This window comes from Glycine max, chromosome 3 (assembly GCF_000004515.6).
Source record: "Glycine max cultivar Williams 82 chromosome 3, Glycine_max_v4.0, whole genome shotgun sequence".
Classification (NCBI taxonomy): Eukaryota; Viridiplantae; Streptophyta; class Magnoliopsida; order Fabales; family Fabaceae; genus Glycine; species Glycine max.
The window spans coordinates 26,385,921-26,404,933 of NC_016090.4; the positions used below are offsets into that span (position 1 = coordinate 26,385,921).

Consider the following 19,013-nt stretch of genomic DNA (forward strand, 5'->3'; position numbering starts at 1 on the left):
ACCCATCTTTCAATGTAATCTTGACATTGACCACTTCTATCCTCTGCATTGTGTATCGACTAAGGCTCAAGGATTCCATACACTGAACCATGACCTAAGCTATAACTCCACTCATTCATAAACCTATTTTGAACATATGAAAATAAAAGTTAACATGGTGTATATAGCACACGGATATGGATTTATTAGTCAATGATATGGAATTTACTTACTTAATCCACAACTATAGTATAACTATGTTCAAACATTTGTCACTTGATATTATTTCATTGACATCAGCATATGTTAAGAACAAGGATGCATCTACATTTGGAATCCCAAATTTAGTAACATCCCACAACAACTGAACAGGCTTCTCGTAAATGTCGTACAGACTCTTAATCAACTCACACAAGGGGTCATCTATAGCAACATCATTCAACCTTTGAACAGCTTTAGTTACTTTATTTTGAGTAATAGCTGAATCCTATATGGTCAACGAAAACAATAATTAAACTAATGTTAGTAACTAATTTATATATATGCATGAATGTATTAAAATATGTTACACAAAATCAAAATTACCTCATCTGATATCAGTTTTACAAGAGGTGTCGACCATGCAATGAATATGAGAAGGGCTTGCTTGACATACTGAATTTCTGACGTCGGCAATGGGACATCAACATCACCGTCAATAACTTTTTCAACACTAACCCTTACGACATCATTTGCATACGCTATGCTATGTATGGTAGACCCTCCTTCGCATATTTTTCCCAAGGCCACCAAGTGTGTAGAATGTTGACGTTGCACATACAACCCCATAGTCGGCACATGAGCAACATTTTCTTCCTCGGATGGGTTCACAGCAGTTTCAGCATTGCTTCCCTTTATGCTCACGCGTGCACCTAACACATGTATATCTGGCTCAATCAAGGGTGAGAATTGTGATCCCCCTTGCGACATCTCAATTTTGATGGCCTCCTTCAACTCCTATTTCAATATCTCTAGACTTTTTTTGTTATCTTCTCCAATCTCATTCTTGACTTCTTCCTTAATCTCATTCCTCCACTCTTCCTTAAGGCTTCCTATTATTTCAACCAACTATTGTTGGGTGATGGATATGGATGAGCTGTTGGAGGCACATGATGCCCTTCCATAGTATTGTGTTATTGTCACACCAGACCCCACTGCACGAACATGACCTCCATGATCCGGTCGCCCAATGACAGTGTTAAGTATGTCGTCACGACCATGCAGGACAAACGTACCTTATGTCATCTGTTCTGCTAACGAGTCCTTTATGAAGCACTATATAGAAAACCATCAAGTTAGGTCGTTATTAATTGAAAAACAAGTAATTGTAATTATATGTAAAACACAAACTCGCAATTAATAGAAAAACAAGTAATTGTAATTATGTAAAACACAAACTAACAATTTTATCAAATATTTCTTGTGTCGCCTGAGATGTCATTTGCCCATATCGCTTTGTGTGTGCCAACTTCCACTTAACATGTCTTTCAATGGGAGATGGGGGTCATCAATCTGTGATGTATTCTCAGTCATCATTGCATCCTGTTCTCTTTTCGTAATTTTCTCATCTAATAGCTTTTTTTCAAGCAAATCATATCCCCCACGAGACAGTAAATGGGAGCAGTCATTGTATTTTTGAATTTCTTGCATCTTTTTCCTGATTCCCTGTCATGTAGCATATATTATTCGAATCAAACCAATTCAAATGGCATGATGATGACAAATACACAATTAAAGTCAAACACATGAACATCTAACCTTCCCATTAGGGGTTTTGCGGGTTGCAGCAAATTCCGCCCAAGTTTATGGATCTAGACCATATTTTACTGAAGGATCATATTTATGTTGCCCCTCAAAGTTAGCATAACCAAATTTGGTGGTGAGGGAAGATTTAAATTGCCTCCATCTAGTGGCCATAGTTTACATGACCTTTTTCTTCGCATTCGGTGCTTTTGGGATATCAAATTTGGCCTACATAACAGATTGTTTTGTAATAGTTGCATAATTTCAAAGTTTTCAACTTTTGTTACCAGAAAAAAAAAACTACACTTCAATGTTAACGTCACTTACCAAAATGTCATCCCATACTAGGTCCTTTAGCAATTCTGGTACATCTTTCCAATTGTTATGTACAATTGGAATCTTTTCTCTAGCTACCACCCCAGATAGTTATGGAACTTCTCTTTATGGGGGCCCAATCCTCGTCCAGTAGCAGCATCGACGTTTACCGTAGGTCTGGGTTGATCCAAGGTTCTTAAAGTCAACCTTCTTAGCTATGCGGATTGTCTAGTATTCCTAGACATAGCCTCAAACTGAACATCTGACTACGGAGGGGACCCTGGTGGTGTTCCCATAAGCCTTTGAAAATAAAACAAAATTCATTAGTCATAAGGACTTACAAATAACATATACGTAATAAACTAGAAATATGAACATTAATAAACTACAAAACAATTGACACAATAAGTTGTACATTACTTTCATAGAATGCAGTTAAGTCGGAATGTTCTCCCATAAGCTTTCATCATGATCATTAAAATTTTTTGTACATAATCAACATCGTGTGACTCATTTATAGAAGGCATTCTTATGGAAAAAGTTGGTGTTGCACAAATGTCAAGAGTTGAATCATCATGTGGGTGATTGAAACCACTTGGTCTTCCTTGTAGAACCACTGAAAATCTTGAATCACATGGATCTTAGACGTAAAACACTTGTCTGGCTTGTTCTCCCATAATGAAAGGTTTTTCCATGTAAGCCACCTTATTTAGGTCTACTAAAGTAAATCCCAATTGATCTTGACAGACACCGGCATTGGCATTGACCCAGTTACACTTAAAAACAGGCACTCTAAATTCACTGTAATCAAGCTCCCAAATTTGTTCAATCACTCCAAAGTACGACATGGATGCTCGAATGGGATTCTTGTATAATGCACTTCAAAAGTGATCAGAATCAGCATCAACAATCACCCCACTATTCTGCACCGAACTTTTATCATCTTGGGACTTGGTGTAGAAGGAATAAGTGTTGATATCATAGCCTTTCCAAGTGGGTACATTGAGATTTGGCCCAATAGCTAACAATCTTAATGTTTTGAAAGCACAGTCATCAACAAATATTGTTTCTCTAAACCAGTTAATGAAACTTCTATTGTGCTCTTACAAAACCCTCATCATGTTCATCTAGGTTCGTTGCTGTGAGTTTCTTTTTTGTGAATATCTATGTATGGAATCACCTCTATTGTGTTGTTTAATACATACATACATACATACATATATATATATATATATATATATATATATATGCGCTTGTGAGGCCTCCTACCGAGTCATTATGACAACATTGTTGACATTGTGTGACATGCTGGGGTTATATATGTTCATAGACCTTGTGAGATTGGATGCAACTGCTCTCGTATATCCATCTCAACCAAGTCTTGGTGACACTTTAAACCATCCTTTGTCTTGCCTTTAATGTTAAGAAGGGTGTCAATTAAACTATCACAAACATTTTTCTTCACATGCACGACGTCTATACAATATCTAACATCAAGATCAGACCAGTATGGAAGATCAAAGAATATTGACCCTTTCTTCCCAAAGATAGTTATGTTATGATGTCCTTTACCTGATCATAAACTTCTTTGCCATCTAATGGTTTCGGAGCACTCTCATTTTCCTGAGATCCATTAAAAGCTTTCTTCAATCACAGATATGGATGATAATTTTTGAGAAATATTTGATGCCTTGGGCATACTGTCTTCTTTCCATGTATTAGTTGGAAGAAGCTCATATTTTTCTCACATATAGGGCATGTGTGATGGCCTTTGACACTATAACCACTTAAATTTCCATATGCTGGATAGTCATTAATGGTACAAAAAACCATTGCATGCAACCTAAAGGTTTGCTGCAGATTCCCATCTCACACATCAACCCCACTTCCCACAAATTTCTCAAGTCTTCAATCAACAAAGTGAAATACACATCAATATCATTCCCTGGCTGCCTTGGATCTGCTATCATCATACAAAGCATAATGTATTTTCGCTTAATGCACAACCAAGGAGGTAGGTTGTAAATCATCAGCAAAACAGGCCATGAACTATGGTTTGTGCTTAAGTTACCAAAAGGATTCATTCCGTCTGAAGCAAGACCAAGCCTTAGGTTTCTTGGCTCCTCCCTAAAATGTGGATACAAACGATCAATTGTCTTCCACTGCAGAGAATCGACCGAATGTCGAAGCAATCCATCACTTTTTCTGCCATCTGCATGCCATGTCATGTTTTTTACATCATGTTGATTAGCAAACAATTGCTTAAACCTTGGTATTATTGGAAGATACGAACACACCTTTGCTAGACAACTACTGTTTATGGTTACATCATCAATACATTTGTCATCCTTGACTTTGTACTGTGATGCCCCACATGTGGGGCACTTACGCACTTCTACAAACTGATTTTTGTACAATGTGCAATCATTAGGGCATGCATGGATTTTTTTGGTATTCCATTACCACAAGACAAAATCTTCTTCGCCTCATACTGATTCTTCGGCAGTGTGTTGTCTTTAGGAAGCATTTTCTTCAATAACACAAGAAATTCAGTGAAAATTTTGTCACTCCACCGAAATCTAGCCTTCAAGCTCACCAAAGCTAACACCGCTGACAACCTTGTAAAACTTGTGTATCCCTCATACAATGACTTCATCGAATCACTTTCTATTTTCTTATACAAAGGTGCATGTGCTTGTTGAAAACATTCATGTCCAAGATCGCAAATCATGTCTTCTATACAATCTCCGATGTCTTGATCAACTGGCTCAGTTCGAAAAACTGTTGGCATGTCTTGCAATTCCCCATGCCATATCCATTTTGTGTAATTCGGAATGATCCTGTCACATATAAGTGATGTCTCCCGTTCACACATTTGACACATGGACAGAAAAATTTACCCCCAAACTTTGTGCATTACGCTTAGTAAATTGAAAGAATTGATCAACCCCGTGTTGATATTTGTCACTGATGCGTGATGCTTTCATCCAACTTCGATCCATGTTTTCCCTTTAATGTCACACTTCATTGAGTTATTTGTCATGCATGATAACCTCACTCTTTTTCATTATTGGTGTGGCCCTATCCCATTCAGGAAGACATTTTTATAGTAGATTCATACGTAAAGGTTTACTCTCTTTTTGTAGATTTGACGAAATTTCGACAGCATTTCGCATTGATCTCCAGGAACACAACATGAAAGCGGTGACATGTTCCACATCCACCGCAGTCAAGTATGCACCCAAAGAACAAATTGAAATGCACTATACTGAAATTTCTTCAAATCTTAGAAAAGAGAATTTACCTATATGTATGAATCAACTATAAAAATAAGTCTCCGCAAACAGTCGAAACGGACAATTCAAGACTCAATACATCAATTAATTCAAACTGTCTATATTAATCAATGTATTGAGTCTCAAATGGGAAACTAAGGTTCACTCACAATGCATGTAACTACCAATATAAAACAATACTCATGTATCAACAAGCATGTAATAAGCACAACAGTGTCACAAATAAATACATACCTCGGAAGATGATGACTTACAACCAGAAGGAGTTTGGTGATGCAGTGCTATAGTATAGAAAAATGTCGACTTGATTACACTGGTAACATGATAAGAGTTAACCAATTCTCAAGAGCATATATAATCTGTAAGGTCAATGGGGGAAATAATCAAAACATGCAGTAAAAAATACACACTAAGGTACAATGTCTGCTATTATGGCCTTATAAAACAATACACACTCAAGCACAATGCAGCAAAGTATATTTTTCACTTCCATGTGTTATCAACACAAGTGCATAATAAGAAGAAAGAGGGAAATACCCTTGATTGAAGCAAAAAATGAAAAGAAAAATACATTTGACATTGTCAACTATAACAGGTTTGACATACCTCAGTTGCAACAAGAAAGCCGATTCACTCAATTTATCACGATACTGTGAAATTTCAATGCATAATCATAACATTTAAATTAACGACAATCATTCAAAATATAAAGAACAGATGACACACCTTTTATGGGATTCACGCTCTTAAAGGCACCTTTTGATGCAAGCTCCATTGGAGCTTGTAGGCCTAGGATCTTCTTCATCAATGGATTCCTTTGCTTCTTGGAAGATGAATGGCAGCGGAATGGAGAAAGGGAGAGAGAGAGGAGACGCCACTTCAAGGAGAAGATGAGTCTAGAAGAAGCTCACCACCATAGGAGGCCATGGATAAGAGCTTGGAGGAAGAATGAGATGAATGAAGGGAGAGGGAGAGAAGAGCACGAAATTTTGTGCTCTAAATGAGCTTTGAAATCTGAAGTTTAATATTCAAATCATCAAAGTTGAAAAAAATGCACACACACGACCTCTATTTATAGCCTAAGTGTCACACAAAATTGGAGGGAAATTCAAATTTCACTTGAATTTGAAATTGAATTTGTGGAGCCAAACTTTGGAGCCAAAATTTCACTAATTATGATTAGTGAATTTTAGTTATGGTTCAGCCCACTAATCCAAGATCAATTCCAAGATTCTCCACTAAGTGTGCTTAGGTGTCATGAGGCATGAAAAGCATGAAGGACATGCACAAAGTGTGACTATATGATGTGGCAATGGGGTGTAGTAAGCAAATGCTCACCTCCCCCTCTAAAATTTAATTGGATTGGGCTTCTACCAATTCAATTAAATTTATTTCCAACCACACACATCAAATATCCACTTAGTGCATGTGAAATTACAAAACTACCCCTAATACAAAAACTAGTCTAGGTGCCCTAAAATACAAGGGCTGAAAAATCCTATATTTCTAGGGTACCCTACCTACATTATGGAGCCCTAAATACAAGGCCCAAAAATAATGAAACCTTAATCTAATATTTACAAAGATAAGCGGGCTCGTACTTAGCCCATGGGCCCGAAATCTACCCTAAGGCTCATAAGAATCCTAGGGCCTTCTCTTGCATCTCTGGCCCAATCTACTTGGAGTTTTTCTATCCAATGCCCTTGCGGAGTAGGATTGCATCATTCCCTCCCCCTTGAAAAGGATTTGACCTCAAATCCTGAGGTTCTTGATACTCTGGGCTCCTTCCCTTAACACCTGTAAAAAGAACAAAAACATATGTATTAGTGGTGTTTAGTATGTTGAAGTAAGGTAAGGTCTGAAAACTCATTTCCGGGGCATCTTCCCATGAAGGAACATGGTTCCTCACCAACTCAATGAGTGGTGCTACAAGTATAGAAAAATATGGGGCAAACCTTTTGTAAAAGTTTGTTAAGTCTTGGAAGCCCCAAATTTTTCTTACACTTGGTGGAGCGGGCCACTCAGGAATGACCTTTATTCTCTTAGGGTTCATGGGAACCCTTTGATCACAATTTAAAAAATTAAGAAAAGTAAAGCAATAGAACATACCTTTTTCTGTATTTTCATGTTGATTATTCCTACCAAAAAGTATGACAAACCTAAGGTGTCCCATATGTGTGCCTAAGTTTGTATTGAAACTAAAAATAAGAACAAACCTACCTAATGAGTCCCTATGTACACAAATCATGAAGATGTTGGGTGCATGAGTAATTTTACAGAAGAGTGTTGCACCACCCAAAGCATTCATCACACCACCTATTTTAGGGATTTGGTGCCTAATAATACCTATTTTGGGCACCAACAAAGCACAAGGATTTAATCTCTTGCGAACCAAACCCTCATCCAACAACTCCTTTACTTGAGGAATAAACTCAAGCCTAAGAGATGTGGCAATGCTAACAAGTGTCTTTTTACAAAGGAGAAAATGTGGAGGTTGTCTAAGAAGGGAAATTTCTTTAATATTTGTCTTTATTTCAAAATGTCTTTCCTTCTTAGCTAACCTCTTGGAGGAGACACTTACCTCCTTACACTCCTCCTTAACCATTAAAGGTTGTCCTTCTTCTTGGGGGTAGATCTCTTCACTAGATTCTTCCCCTTTTGCTTCTTCACTTTTACTAGAGGAAGGTGAAGTAGTAGCCTCATCTTGGCTACTATAAATGTCTTGGCCCCTCATAATCATGGTTTTCTTGGTGGGGCATTGAGAAGTAATGTGTCCTCTTCCAAGACATTTAAAGCACTTCATGGAGCTAGTCTTCTCTTGCATACTAGCCTTAAGGGGTTGCTTTTCTATTGTCTTCCCCTTATCATCTTTGGGCTTAGAAGGTCTCACCCCTAAGATTCCTTGACCTTGGTCTTTCTTTGGATAAGAGTGAGAGCCATAAGATTTTGAAGTAGACTTCCTTTTAAGTTGTTGCTCTACCCTTATTTCCCAATCTAAATTGGCCTCTACATTGTCCTTCCCATGGAAGTATGGGAGTTTAATGTTAACCTCTTGAGGCTTTCTTTCATTTTCTCTCCTATGGGAGTGAGGTCTAAGATGTGACCTATGCCTTCCTTCATAATAGTCACGAAGTTCTTCACTTAGGCTCTTGCAAGAGTTATGACTACTATAGGAGACATGTTTTTCTCTTTTCATTTCTTTCATTATTTTTCTTCTTTCTTCCTCTCTTATTTTCTTTCTTTCATCTTGACTTATTTCTTCCACTCTTTTTTTACCTTTTTCTTTTCTCTCTTGTTTTTCTTTCCACAACTTAAGGGATCTCAACTCATCTAATATCTTATACAAGGGGTCCTTAGGAGTAGAACCCTCACCATTAACACTAGATGAAGAATGAAGACTCATGTTGGTTCCTAAGTTATGGTTCTTTCTTGTTGGGGGTTTGAAAACAAAAGGTAAAATAAACTATGGTTGAAACTAGCCAAAATAAACACTAAAAGAGGTGTGAAAGATAAGGTAAAAACTAATTAGTAAAAGGCAAGCTATCTAGGCAGTTTGACAATGGAGGGTAAAGGAAATAAGCTATGAAAATAAGCAAGAAATTAAAGTGCAAGAAATGCAAACTAGGCGGATCCTAAGAGTGTTTGGATGACCTCATTTAAGGTTCCCAACAAAACACTCACTATCCTAAGGGGAAATTGCCTAAAATTATTACACACAAATGGAAGTAGGGTGACCTAGCGGAGGCTCCCAACTTACTTCCAATGAAAGGCCTTTTTGTTACAAAATTTGAAAGCAAAGCAAATTGCCAATTACAAAATTACAAAGAAAAAAGTCCTCAATTGTGGTGGCTATTCTCTCTTTAGTGTTTCACTCAATTTGGAGTGCTTCTTAGTCCAATAGCTCTTAAGGTGGTTGGCCCCTTGCTTCTTGACTCAAATTCTTCAAGATATGGCACCAATCCTCCTTTCCAATTCCCTATATGGCAACTCACAAGCAAGGAAACAAAGAGACAAGCAATAACCAAAGACAAAAAAAATGAAATGAAAGCTAAACCAATAGAGTTTTAACAAGACAAATTTCCAAGGATTATTCAACAATTAAAGCAATGAAAAGCACAAAAAGCAAGCTAGGACTCAAAGAGAAACCTAGAATGGCTCTAGAGTAGAGTAGAAAAACTCTAAAAAAAAAGACTCAAGAAACCTCTAGTTTTGGCACTTGTTTTCACAATAATGTTCAATTGAAATTTCAGAACTAGGATTGGTATAAAATATGCACCAATTATAGAACAAATTTTGAGCCAAAACAACAAGCACACTTTCCTTTCACTTTCCTTTTTTTTTCCTGGACACTGATTTTTCTGCCAACTTGTGAGATTTTTATTATTTTTTTCTTTAATCCAAATCGCTTGATTATTTTTTTATAATTTTGGTCCAGATGTCTAGAAAATTCAGTAAAAGTGTCAGCTCAAGAAACGTAGTTACCAATTCCCAGTAATTTATACAAGTTCGTATGTTCAAGCTGCCAGCACCAGCGATTTCAGCCTAGAAATCAAGAGTAGTGTTTATGTTGCTTAAGGCTTGGATAGTTACAATTTGTGTTTGCTTATGCTCAATTATATTGAATAACACAATTCAAGAGAGCTTAAGACTTATTTTGATTCACAAATCCAGCCACAACTCAGCACCACAACTCAACTTCATCATAGGCATCATGTAGGAAACTTAGAAAAAAAAAAAAGAGTTCAACAACAAGACTACTTCTAGGAATTGATTTAGAACATGTTATGAACTAAATAACATGCATGAATTAGACTCAAAATTCAAAAGATAGGCTAAGAATGACAAGAATACATGAACAAATGTATCTAGAATTCAATCAACAAAATAAAATTCAACACAAACTTAGAACATAATGTGACAATTACTATGACTAAACATGACTCTAAGACAACATGGATTAAGTGATTTACACTTAGATTTTTGTGTTTTTTTCTAATCAATATTTTGGAAGAAGATTTAGATCTAAGGTTCAGCACAAGAATATTATGAATGAAAAATGATAGAACCTAAAATCAACACAAAAACATGATTCAAGAGTAGATCTACAAAATTTGAACCATAGAAATGCAAGAACAAGTGTAGATCTAAGATTTAATCGGTTTATTTTTTTTTAATCTACTCTAAACAGCACCAAACCACAAGAAAATGGAGGATATACATGGAGAATAAGATGAAGAACAAGGAATTGAAGAGAATTCACCGAACAAAAAGATAGAGGAAGCAAAAAACATCACCTAGATGAAGATGCTCTTGATACCACATGATGCAAGTCCATTGGAGCTTGTAGGCCTAGGATCTTCTTCATCAATGGATTCCTTTGCTTCTTGGAAGATGAATGGCAGCGGAATGGAGAAAGGAAGAGAGAGAGGAGACGCCACTTCAAGGAGAAGATGAGTCTAGAAGAAGCTCACCACCATAGGAGGCCATGGATAAGAGCTTGGAGGAAGAAGGAGATGAATGAAGGGAGGGAGAGAAGAGCACGAAATTTTGTGCTCTAAATGAGCTTTGAAATCTGAAGTTTAATATTCAAATGATCAAAGTTGAAAAAAATGCACACACATGACCTCTATTTATAGCCTAAGTGTCACACAAAATTGGAGGGAAATTCAAATTTCACTTGAATTTGAAATTGAATTTGTGGAGCCAAACTTTGGAGCCAAAATTTCACTAATTATGATTAGTGAATTTTAGTTATGGTTCATCCCACTAATCCAAGATCAATTCCAAGATTCTCCACTAAGTGTGCTTAGGTGTCATGAGGCATGAAAAGCATGAAGGACATGCACAAAGTGTGACTATATGATGTGGCAATGGGTGTAGTAAGCAAATGCTCACCTCCCCCTCTAAAATTTAATTGGATTGGGCTTCTATCAATTCAATTAAATTTATTTCCAACCACACACATCAAATATCCACTTAGTGCATGTGAAATTACAAAACTACCCCTAATACAAAAACTAGTCTAGGTGCCCTAAAATACAAGGCTGAAAAATCCTATATTTCTAGGGTACCCTACCTACATTATGGAGCCCTAAATACAAGGCCCAAAAATAATGAAACCTTAATCTAATATTTACAAAGATAAGTGGGCTCGTACTTAGCCCATGGGCCCGAAATCTACCCTAAGGCTCATAAGAACCCTAGGCCTTCTCTTGCATCTCTGGCCCAATCTACTTGGAGTTTTCTATCCAATGCCCTTGCGGGGTAGGATTGCATCAAATTGGATTGGGCTTCTACCAATTCAATTAAATTTATTTCCAACCACACACATCAAATATCCACTTAGTGCATGTGAAATTACAAAACTACCCCTAATACAAAAACTAGTCTAGGTGCCCTAAAATACAAGGGCTGAAAAATCCTATATTTCTAGGGTACCCTACCTACATTATGGAGCCCTAAATACAAGGCCCAAAAATAATGAAACCTTAATCTAATATTTACAAAGATAAGCGGGCTCGTACTTAGCCCATGGGCCCGAAATCTACCCTAAGGCTCATAAGAACCCTAGGGCCTTCTCTTGCATCTCTGGCCCAATCTACTTGGAGTTTTTCTATCCAATGCCCTTGCGGAGTAGGATTGCATCACCTTTTCCACGGATTCCAATAAAAACCTACACACATCAATCTCAAATTTAATTTGTATACTAAGCAACAGAGGAAAATTAAATCACAAACAAAATAAAATAGATTCATAATTTTAACATTGTATAAAACTTTGCATGTTTCTTCTTACACCTTATTCCTTGTCACTTACGGCCATTTTGGATGAAAGGCTACCACCATTATTGTCAGCTACATATTTTGTATTTTAACCAAATAATAGTTATATTGGTTAGCACTTCGGAGTCACTACTAGAAAAATCTCATTTTACATCGGTGGAAAACGTATTTCAAAGACGGGTGGACGCCCGTCTTTGAAACGAGTGTCGTTGTAGAGGGCGGATTTCTACGACGGTCGTAAAAGGACCGTCTTAGAAACACGTGATTTTCTACATCGGTGGTGTTGTAGACACGACTTCTTTTATGATGTGATCTACGACGGTCCTTTTATGACCGATGTAGAAAGTTATGATTTCTACATCGCTCCCTGCAGATAAACGACTTTGTTTATCACATGTTCTACATCGGTCCTTTTACGACCGATGTAGAAAGCTTTATTTTCTAAACATATTCATACATCGGTGCCTATTTATATATAAATTAACCAACATAATGAAATGCACCCTTAGTTAGCATAGAAAGAAAAAAAGTAAACACCCCATTCCGCATTTTAAAACATAAAGCAACAAATATTAAAAATGAAATGCAATAGTGAATAATATAAAGAATAAAACCTAAAAAGGTGGTGTTAGTGTTAGTATTACCTCCTGGTAAGCAAATCTATGAGTTATGTTAGTCTGGCGGGCAAGACGTATCTTCTTAAGGACATACCTAATTTTACAAACACAAAAAATAACAACATAATAATGAAAAAAAATTATATATATGCAAGTTTTTCATGAGTGTGAGTGAGAATAAGGAAACATGAGACAAACACGATAAGAGTGAGTGGGCTCACCTTTTGTTTTCGTGCCTGTGTCTGACAAGTAGAGCTGAAGCAAAGGAACCTCTTCCAATGTGTTCAAGAATTTCATACTGCTCCATTTTTGGACTTGAAGCAATTCACTTCAACGTAGAGACAAATTAAAGAGAGAGCAGAGAAAGAAAATAAAAGTAAGGAAGGTGAATCAATTAAAGAGGAAGTGAATATAAGCGTGCAGAGAGAGAGACAGAGCGTTAGTTTGGGCACCGTGCTCTTATTTTACTTTTGTGTGCTCCTGTTGAGTCTTTTTCCCAGAATACGCTTTTGAACTTTGACCCTCTTAATCTTATGTTCCTGTTTTTATATTGTAGCAAGTGGAATCAAACGTGAATTAAAAAAATAAAAGGTTTGAATTTGCAGGTAGACAAAACATGAGTTAAAAATTTATAACATATCCAAACCAAGGTCAATTTTGGAGAATAACTTTTTATTTAGTTATATTATTTGTAATAAAAATAATAAACATTATAAAAGTTGTCCTAATTTTTTTTTTAACATTAGCCTGGGTACTTAATTAGTCGTAAAAAGTTTCAAAAGACAAAATATATTTTTAAAACAAACTTTAACTTTGAGTAAGGAAAAAAGTTGGACATTAAGTTAAATGATTGAATTTGTCTACTTAATACAAAGTTTAGCTTCTACCTAAGTTTTATCTCTCGAGTTTTTTAGCTTCTAATTTTTAATCCCTCAAATTTTTTATAATAACTTTTAGTCTTTTATTAATTTTTTTGACATCACTTTTAGTCCCTCTAAATTTTTTGTCTATTTTTAATTCCTCATTTATTTTTATTGTTCAAAATTACTCTCAAATATAAAATAAATAAGGGGCTAAAAATAGACAAAACATGAATTAATTTTAAGAAATAAAAATAAACAAGGAACTAAAAATAGAAAAAAATTTAGAGGAACTAAAAATACTAAGAAAAATTGAGGAAAGACTGAAAATTACCCAAAAAAACTTGAAGGACCAAAAATTAAAATTTGAGGGACTAAAATCCTAATTAATCCAACTTTTTTTTTCTTTTCATCACTTGTAATGGAGGAGAGGTTATATACCAATTTGGCCCCAGCCATAAGGTTACGTACTTATGTAAAAGAAAAGAATAGAAACAATACTGAAACTATTAATAGCTTGTGCATCTGATTAAATAACAAGGAAATAATGGCCATACACAAATACACAAGCAGAGGAAAACCAAATTCACAATACTAAAACTATTAATAGCTTGTGCATTTGATTAATTAACAAAGAAATAATAGCCATACACAAATACACAAGAGGAAAACCAAATAATAGCCGTACACAAATAATAGCCATACACATACTGCTAATAGCTCAACTCAATCATGTTTGACGGGGGCCTTTGATCCAATGAACACAAGTCACAAGCAGGCCCATCACCCAAAAGGAAAATCCACAAATAATATTTCAAAAAATATTATATATTCCTTTAATTGTTTGTGTAAATTTTTGAAATTGAATTATAGTAATATAATCATACCGGAGAGAATGATTTAATTAGTGAAAAAAATGTGTATTTAATTTTTACCGTGATTAGTTTTTAATTCAATTGATTGGAAAACAAATATAATTTCTGACCTAACAAATAAATGTTTATAAGATTTGTTAAGTTATACTTTCTTATTTTTTTAATTAAAATAAATTAATAAATTATAACTAAAAATTATCTTAACATCAAAATGTAACCTATTAACATACTTTAATTAAAATACAAGTGTATAACAATAAAGCAATTTATTTTACCAGAAGCAAAAACTTTTCAAGTAAGCAAAAGTAATTCATTCTCTAAAAGCAAATAAACTTACATGTTTAGCCATTCCAAAGTCTGTCAGCTTGATTTCACCATTAGGATCAACTAGAATGTTAGCCCCTCTAAAACAAATGAAGACTTAAGGCAACAGTATTGAAGGCTTAAGGCAACATGCATAAAACTTTAAAAATAATAGAATTACCTGATTAAGTTGTTTGAGGCACTCTTTTGATGATTGGTCATCACAGACAACCCTGACTTCTTTTATTGCACACAATTGTCCACTATCACTGTCAAAGTTGCAACACAAGTGTTTTAGAGATGTACAACAAACATAGGAAGCACAATATATATACTTTCAAACTTGTCCATAGCATTGGCATTAGGACAGAGTGCAGATTCTAAAAGAAGGCTGATGATACCATTCTGTAAACATAGTTGTACTTCAAAGCTAGTTTTTTTTTTCTATTGCCAATAACAAGTAGCACTGTAATATTTCCTTTTGTAACCTACAGATTTGCTTCAAAAACCACAAGTAAGTTTCCTATTAAAATTGTGCACACTCTTTATTCACTTGTAGGAGCATCAAATCATCATGGCATGTACCCAAAATTTTCAAATTTGAGTAATCTTTCAAGATAGTATATATATAATCAAATTCAATTAATCACTTGTTAATAAATAAATATACTTACAGGTTGTTTGCTAACACGGCACAAGTAATGCATATGCTAGGCAGAGCAAGCCAAACATTACTTGAAGGAAAAAAAAACACATCATTCAAAGAGCACATAAAAGAAAAGTAGAAGCATTAGTTACAAGAGTAGAAAAGCATACAATTGATCACAAGTAATGCAGCAACTATAGCTTCTTATGGAGATGGAGGCCAATACATTCCTGCCACCAGCCACAAAGTCCCAGGCCAAGTACTCTGATGACAAGTAACACCACCTTCATTAATTTAATTTTCTTCCAGCCCAAGAGATATACAATGTCCTAGGATATCAACTTAACTAAATGAGTACTGTTTAATGTGAAACAACAGCATTAAAACTATACTAAAATGAGTCAAATTTACAGCCTAATTGTACACTTTTGAGGGCACAAAATTGGAAGCATCTTTCGAAAATCACCAACCAAATAATTATAAATGAAGGGAGGAGGATAAGAATTGTACAGATCCAGTAGTTTAAAAGGTTTCCCACCCACCCAGTTCATCTAACCAAACACCAAACCGCACCTCAAGAGGGAAAAGGAAATGAAAACTAGGAAGTTTGTGTAATTTCACAAAACCTCATAGTTAGTGTAATTTACTCAAGAATAAATTTGTCTTTTGTATGTATATCTGGATTCTACATTTCAAGAGAGCTAGATGTATCAAACAACTTTAATTTAGATTATTTCAATTGTCTCCTCATGTTCTAACATATATCCTTATGATGTATTTAAATCAACTAAAAACAAAATTTTATAGAAACCATCGAAAACTATACCAAGAAAAAAGGAAGCAAAAGAAAAAAGAAAAATTATCTCTCTGTACCTAGCCAAGTACACCTTAAGCGGTTCTAAAGTGTTAGAGAGATCAAAAACGGGAAGACAAATACCAAGTGGCTCTCTGTACCTAGCCAGGAAGCATCTTTTGGAAAGGGTTAGAGAGATCGAAAACAGGAAGATAAAGGGAATTTTGAGGGCACAAAATTAAACTTGCTAAATTGAAGATAATTGAAAAAATCTCAACTTTATATGTTCATCTCACAGACATCCCCAACAACATGAAGCAGAGAAAATATAAAAGCAAGAAAATTCCTTCTCGACAAAAAAAAAATATGGAATTTTCGCCTAACAAAACAGAAATTAGTACATTTTTTTTGGTGGGGTGAACCCAACCGATGCAGGCTCTTCTTTTGCTGGTGCCTCTATGGTGTTGTCATCGGCGGCTGCTGCTTTGATTATTCTGGAGAACTTGAGGGGCTTCGAGCGGGAGAAGGAGAGGCGCGGCGTTACACGAGACTGAGTAGGGTTTTATTGAAAATATATATATTAAAACAACGACGTGTTTATGATAGAACCGTCTTAAATCATCTTTCATTTAATTTCAAAAATGCCACTAGACCGTGTTTTCTAAGACGCCTTTAATGCAACCGTCGTAGAGTTCATTTCAGAAATGCTTATATTTACGGTAATGCCACCGCATTATTAATTAAAATGGTTTTCTCACGACCGTCGTAGAAGGGACGTCGTAAAAAACCTATTTTTTAGTAGTGAGTCCATGCACTCAAGACTTAATGATGACTTTGTCTGAACGTTTTTAAACATTATGGATCGATATCCAGCGGTGGAGAAAATAAATATTCAATTTGATTAAGTACACTACACCCTTGAGTGGTTGTTCACTTATAAGTACAAGAGAAAACTTAAGAAGCTAACTCAACATGCAAGTATTCAATCTTTATTTTGTTCACTTTCTTATTACAACAACAACAATTCTGTTTAATTTCTTTTTTATTATTTAATTTCTCTTCCAATCATTAATAATATGATGGTAACATCGACAAATGAAATGTACTTACATTGCTTTAGCAGATTATTGATGTGCTACTGATTATAGGCATTTATATTTCATGTAACAAAGACAATTTAATGTCTGACAGGTCAGATAGACTACTTTTTATAATGTTGATTTTCTACCTACTGGCAAAAACTGGTTCATGTTTTTATTTTCTTATATAAAACAAATTTTAACCATCCCACTAATTGAATCTGGATCACATTCAAGAACTCTTAAGTGGACTTTAACATTTCATTGTTAAGTACTTGGCCAAGTGTAACCAACTAAATTGTGGGGTTGATACAATAAGTTGCATAAATTGTTTGGTCTTTACATAGAAATTTCTAGCCATGTATCTGGTTTTTGTAGATCTTAAGTAAAATAATTATATCAGTGGAATCCTTATCGATAAATTTATGTACACCAATCTCCCCTGCATGGTAGTTATAGTACTGACATACCATTTAATGAAAACTGCATAGTTCTAACAAACAAAACCACTCTCCAATCAAGATTTCCTATAATTTAATTAGAATAGTTTGTGTTTCATGGACAAATTAGGGCGTCCAATGAGCTCACAAGCAGCATTCAAAGAGATGCCTATAACTTTTCTATCCTCGTACAAAGGTATTCTTTAAATTATTTATTTGTTTACGGCAAAGATATATTCACACATAAGACTAAGAACACATAAGTGGTTGGTTTCTGTAAGGAAATTGTAAGAGAAAAAAAATGTCTACACTTAAGAGTCATGTACACATGCTCTCTAGATATATCACAGCTACAAAGGTGTAATAAAATATTTTATTCAACCCTAAAAAGCCATAGAACTTTCACTAGGTGGAAAATAGGTAGAATAGAATCTAGTATAAAGGTTTTTTACATAGGTAGAACTCATGTCAATGTATAACTTTCATTTTTTGTAACTCAGAATTTTAGGCCAGTACACTTCAAAACTAGATATGAAATTTTGCTGAAATCCAAGAGGAAAGAAAATATATATAAAGGTTTATAGTGGACATTGCTCAAAATAGGAAATTCGCTTCAATAATTAAAGTGTGAGGAGTGACTTAACAATAAATTATATTAATATTTTTAGCACCACACGTATTCTCCCTTAAGCATACATATAATCCTAGAGTGTATATAGCCAAAAATAAGACCTTATATAATAAATAATTGTTTCACAATATTATTAAAGAGTGTGTACAAACCTGGTAGAAATTAAGAACAATATAAAAATAAGAAAACAAAAAAATTATATGTAAGGAAAAATTAAAGACATAAAATGGAGTGTGGCGTGTAACATGATTAGAATGCAAAAACGAGTGTACTCTTAGATAATCTTGAGGCATCCATTTGACTATTTTTTTTGTTATTGATTTATGGTCATCATACTTGCAGATTGGTGCTTATATACTTATTTTTCACATTATCTCAAATCATTGAATAACACTCTTGGGGTCTAATAAAGAATCCCCATTTTTTTAATAAAGAAGAAATTTCACTATTATTAGAGTAGTACCCAAAGAATACACAAACAAGGTATTTTCTGTACATAAGTTGCAGATGTTGCACAACCAATAGATACTAGAATGGTATATGAAATGAATGGGGAAGTTTTACAGAAGATTGGTACAAATGAAACAGCATCAACAGACACTCATTCGGTGGTAT

General features: G+C 34.9%; 1 protein-coding gene and 1 long non-coding RNA gene across 4 annotated transcripts; both read right to left on the bottom strand.

Annotated features, from left to right (window-relative positions):
* Positions 1–223: 223 nt before the first annotated feature.
* LOC121174584 (uncharacterized) lies at positions 224–5,875 on the bottom strand. Of its 2 annotated transcripts, XR_005890694.1 has the most exons (6): positions 5,607–5,875; positions 2,089–2,376; positions 1,777–1,989; positions 1,421–1,683; positions 565–1,293; positions 224–466 (listed from the first exon to the last, which is right to left on the bottom strand). XR_005890694.1 is itself a non-coding variant. In XM_041013968.1 (2 exons), the coding sequence occupies exons 1-2, from the start codon at positions 946–948 to the stop codon at positions 224–226; spliced, it is 627 nt and encodes a 208-aa protein (XP_040869902.1). In that variant the 5' UTR covers positions 949–1,301. The 2 variants fall into 2 exon arrangements, 1 of the variants encoding a protein (XP_040869902.1); XM_041013968.1 differs by lacking the exons at positions 1,421–1,683; positions 1,777–1,989; positions 2,089–2,376; positions 5,607–5,875 and having other exon boundaries at positions 565–1,301.
* Positions 5,876–6,006: 131 nt separating this feature from the next.
* On the bottom strand, positions 6,007–16,780 carry LOC106798313 (uncharacterized). Of its 2 annotated transcripts, none has more exons than XR_001387694.3 (8): positions 16,650–16,780; positions 15,626–15,784; positions 14,991–15,078; positions 14,844–14,910; positions 12,993–13,310; positions 12,799–12,865; positions 12,021–12,045; positions 6,007–6,128 (listed from the first exon to the last, which is right to left on the bottom strand). It is a non-coding gene; the product is annotated as an uncharacterized lncRNA (long non-coding RNA). The 2 variants fall into 2 exon arrangements; XR_005890695.1 differs by having other exon boundaries at positions 15,626–15,719; positions 16,650–16,769.
* Between the last annotated feature and the right edge of the window lie 2,233 nt (positions 16,781–19,013).

Coding starts and splice junctions, on each gene's coding strand:
- LOC121174584 (XM_041013968.1), bottom strand. CDS start 948: ATGTCGCAAGGGGGATCACAATTCTCACCCTTGATTGAGCCAGATATA. Junction 467..564: donor TAAAACTGATATCAGATGAG/GTAATTTTGATT, acceptor TTGACCATATAG/GATTCAGCTATTACTCAAAA.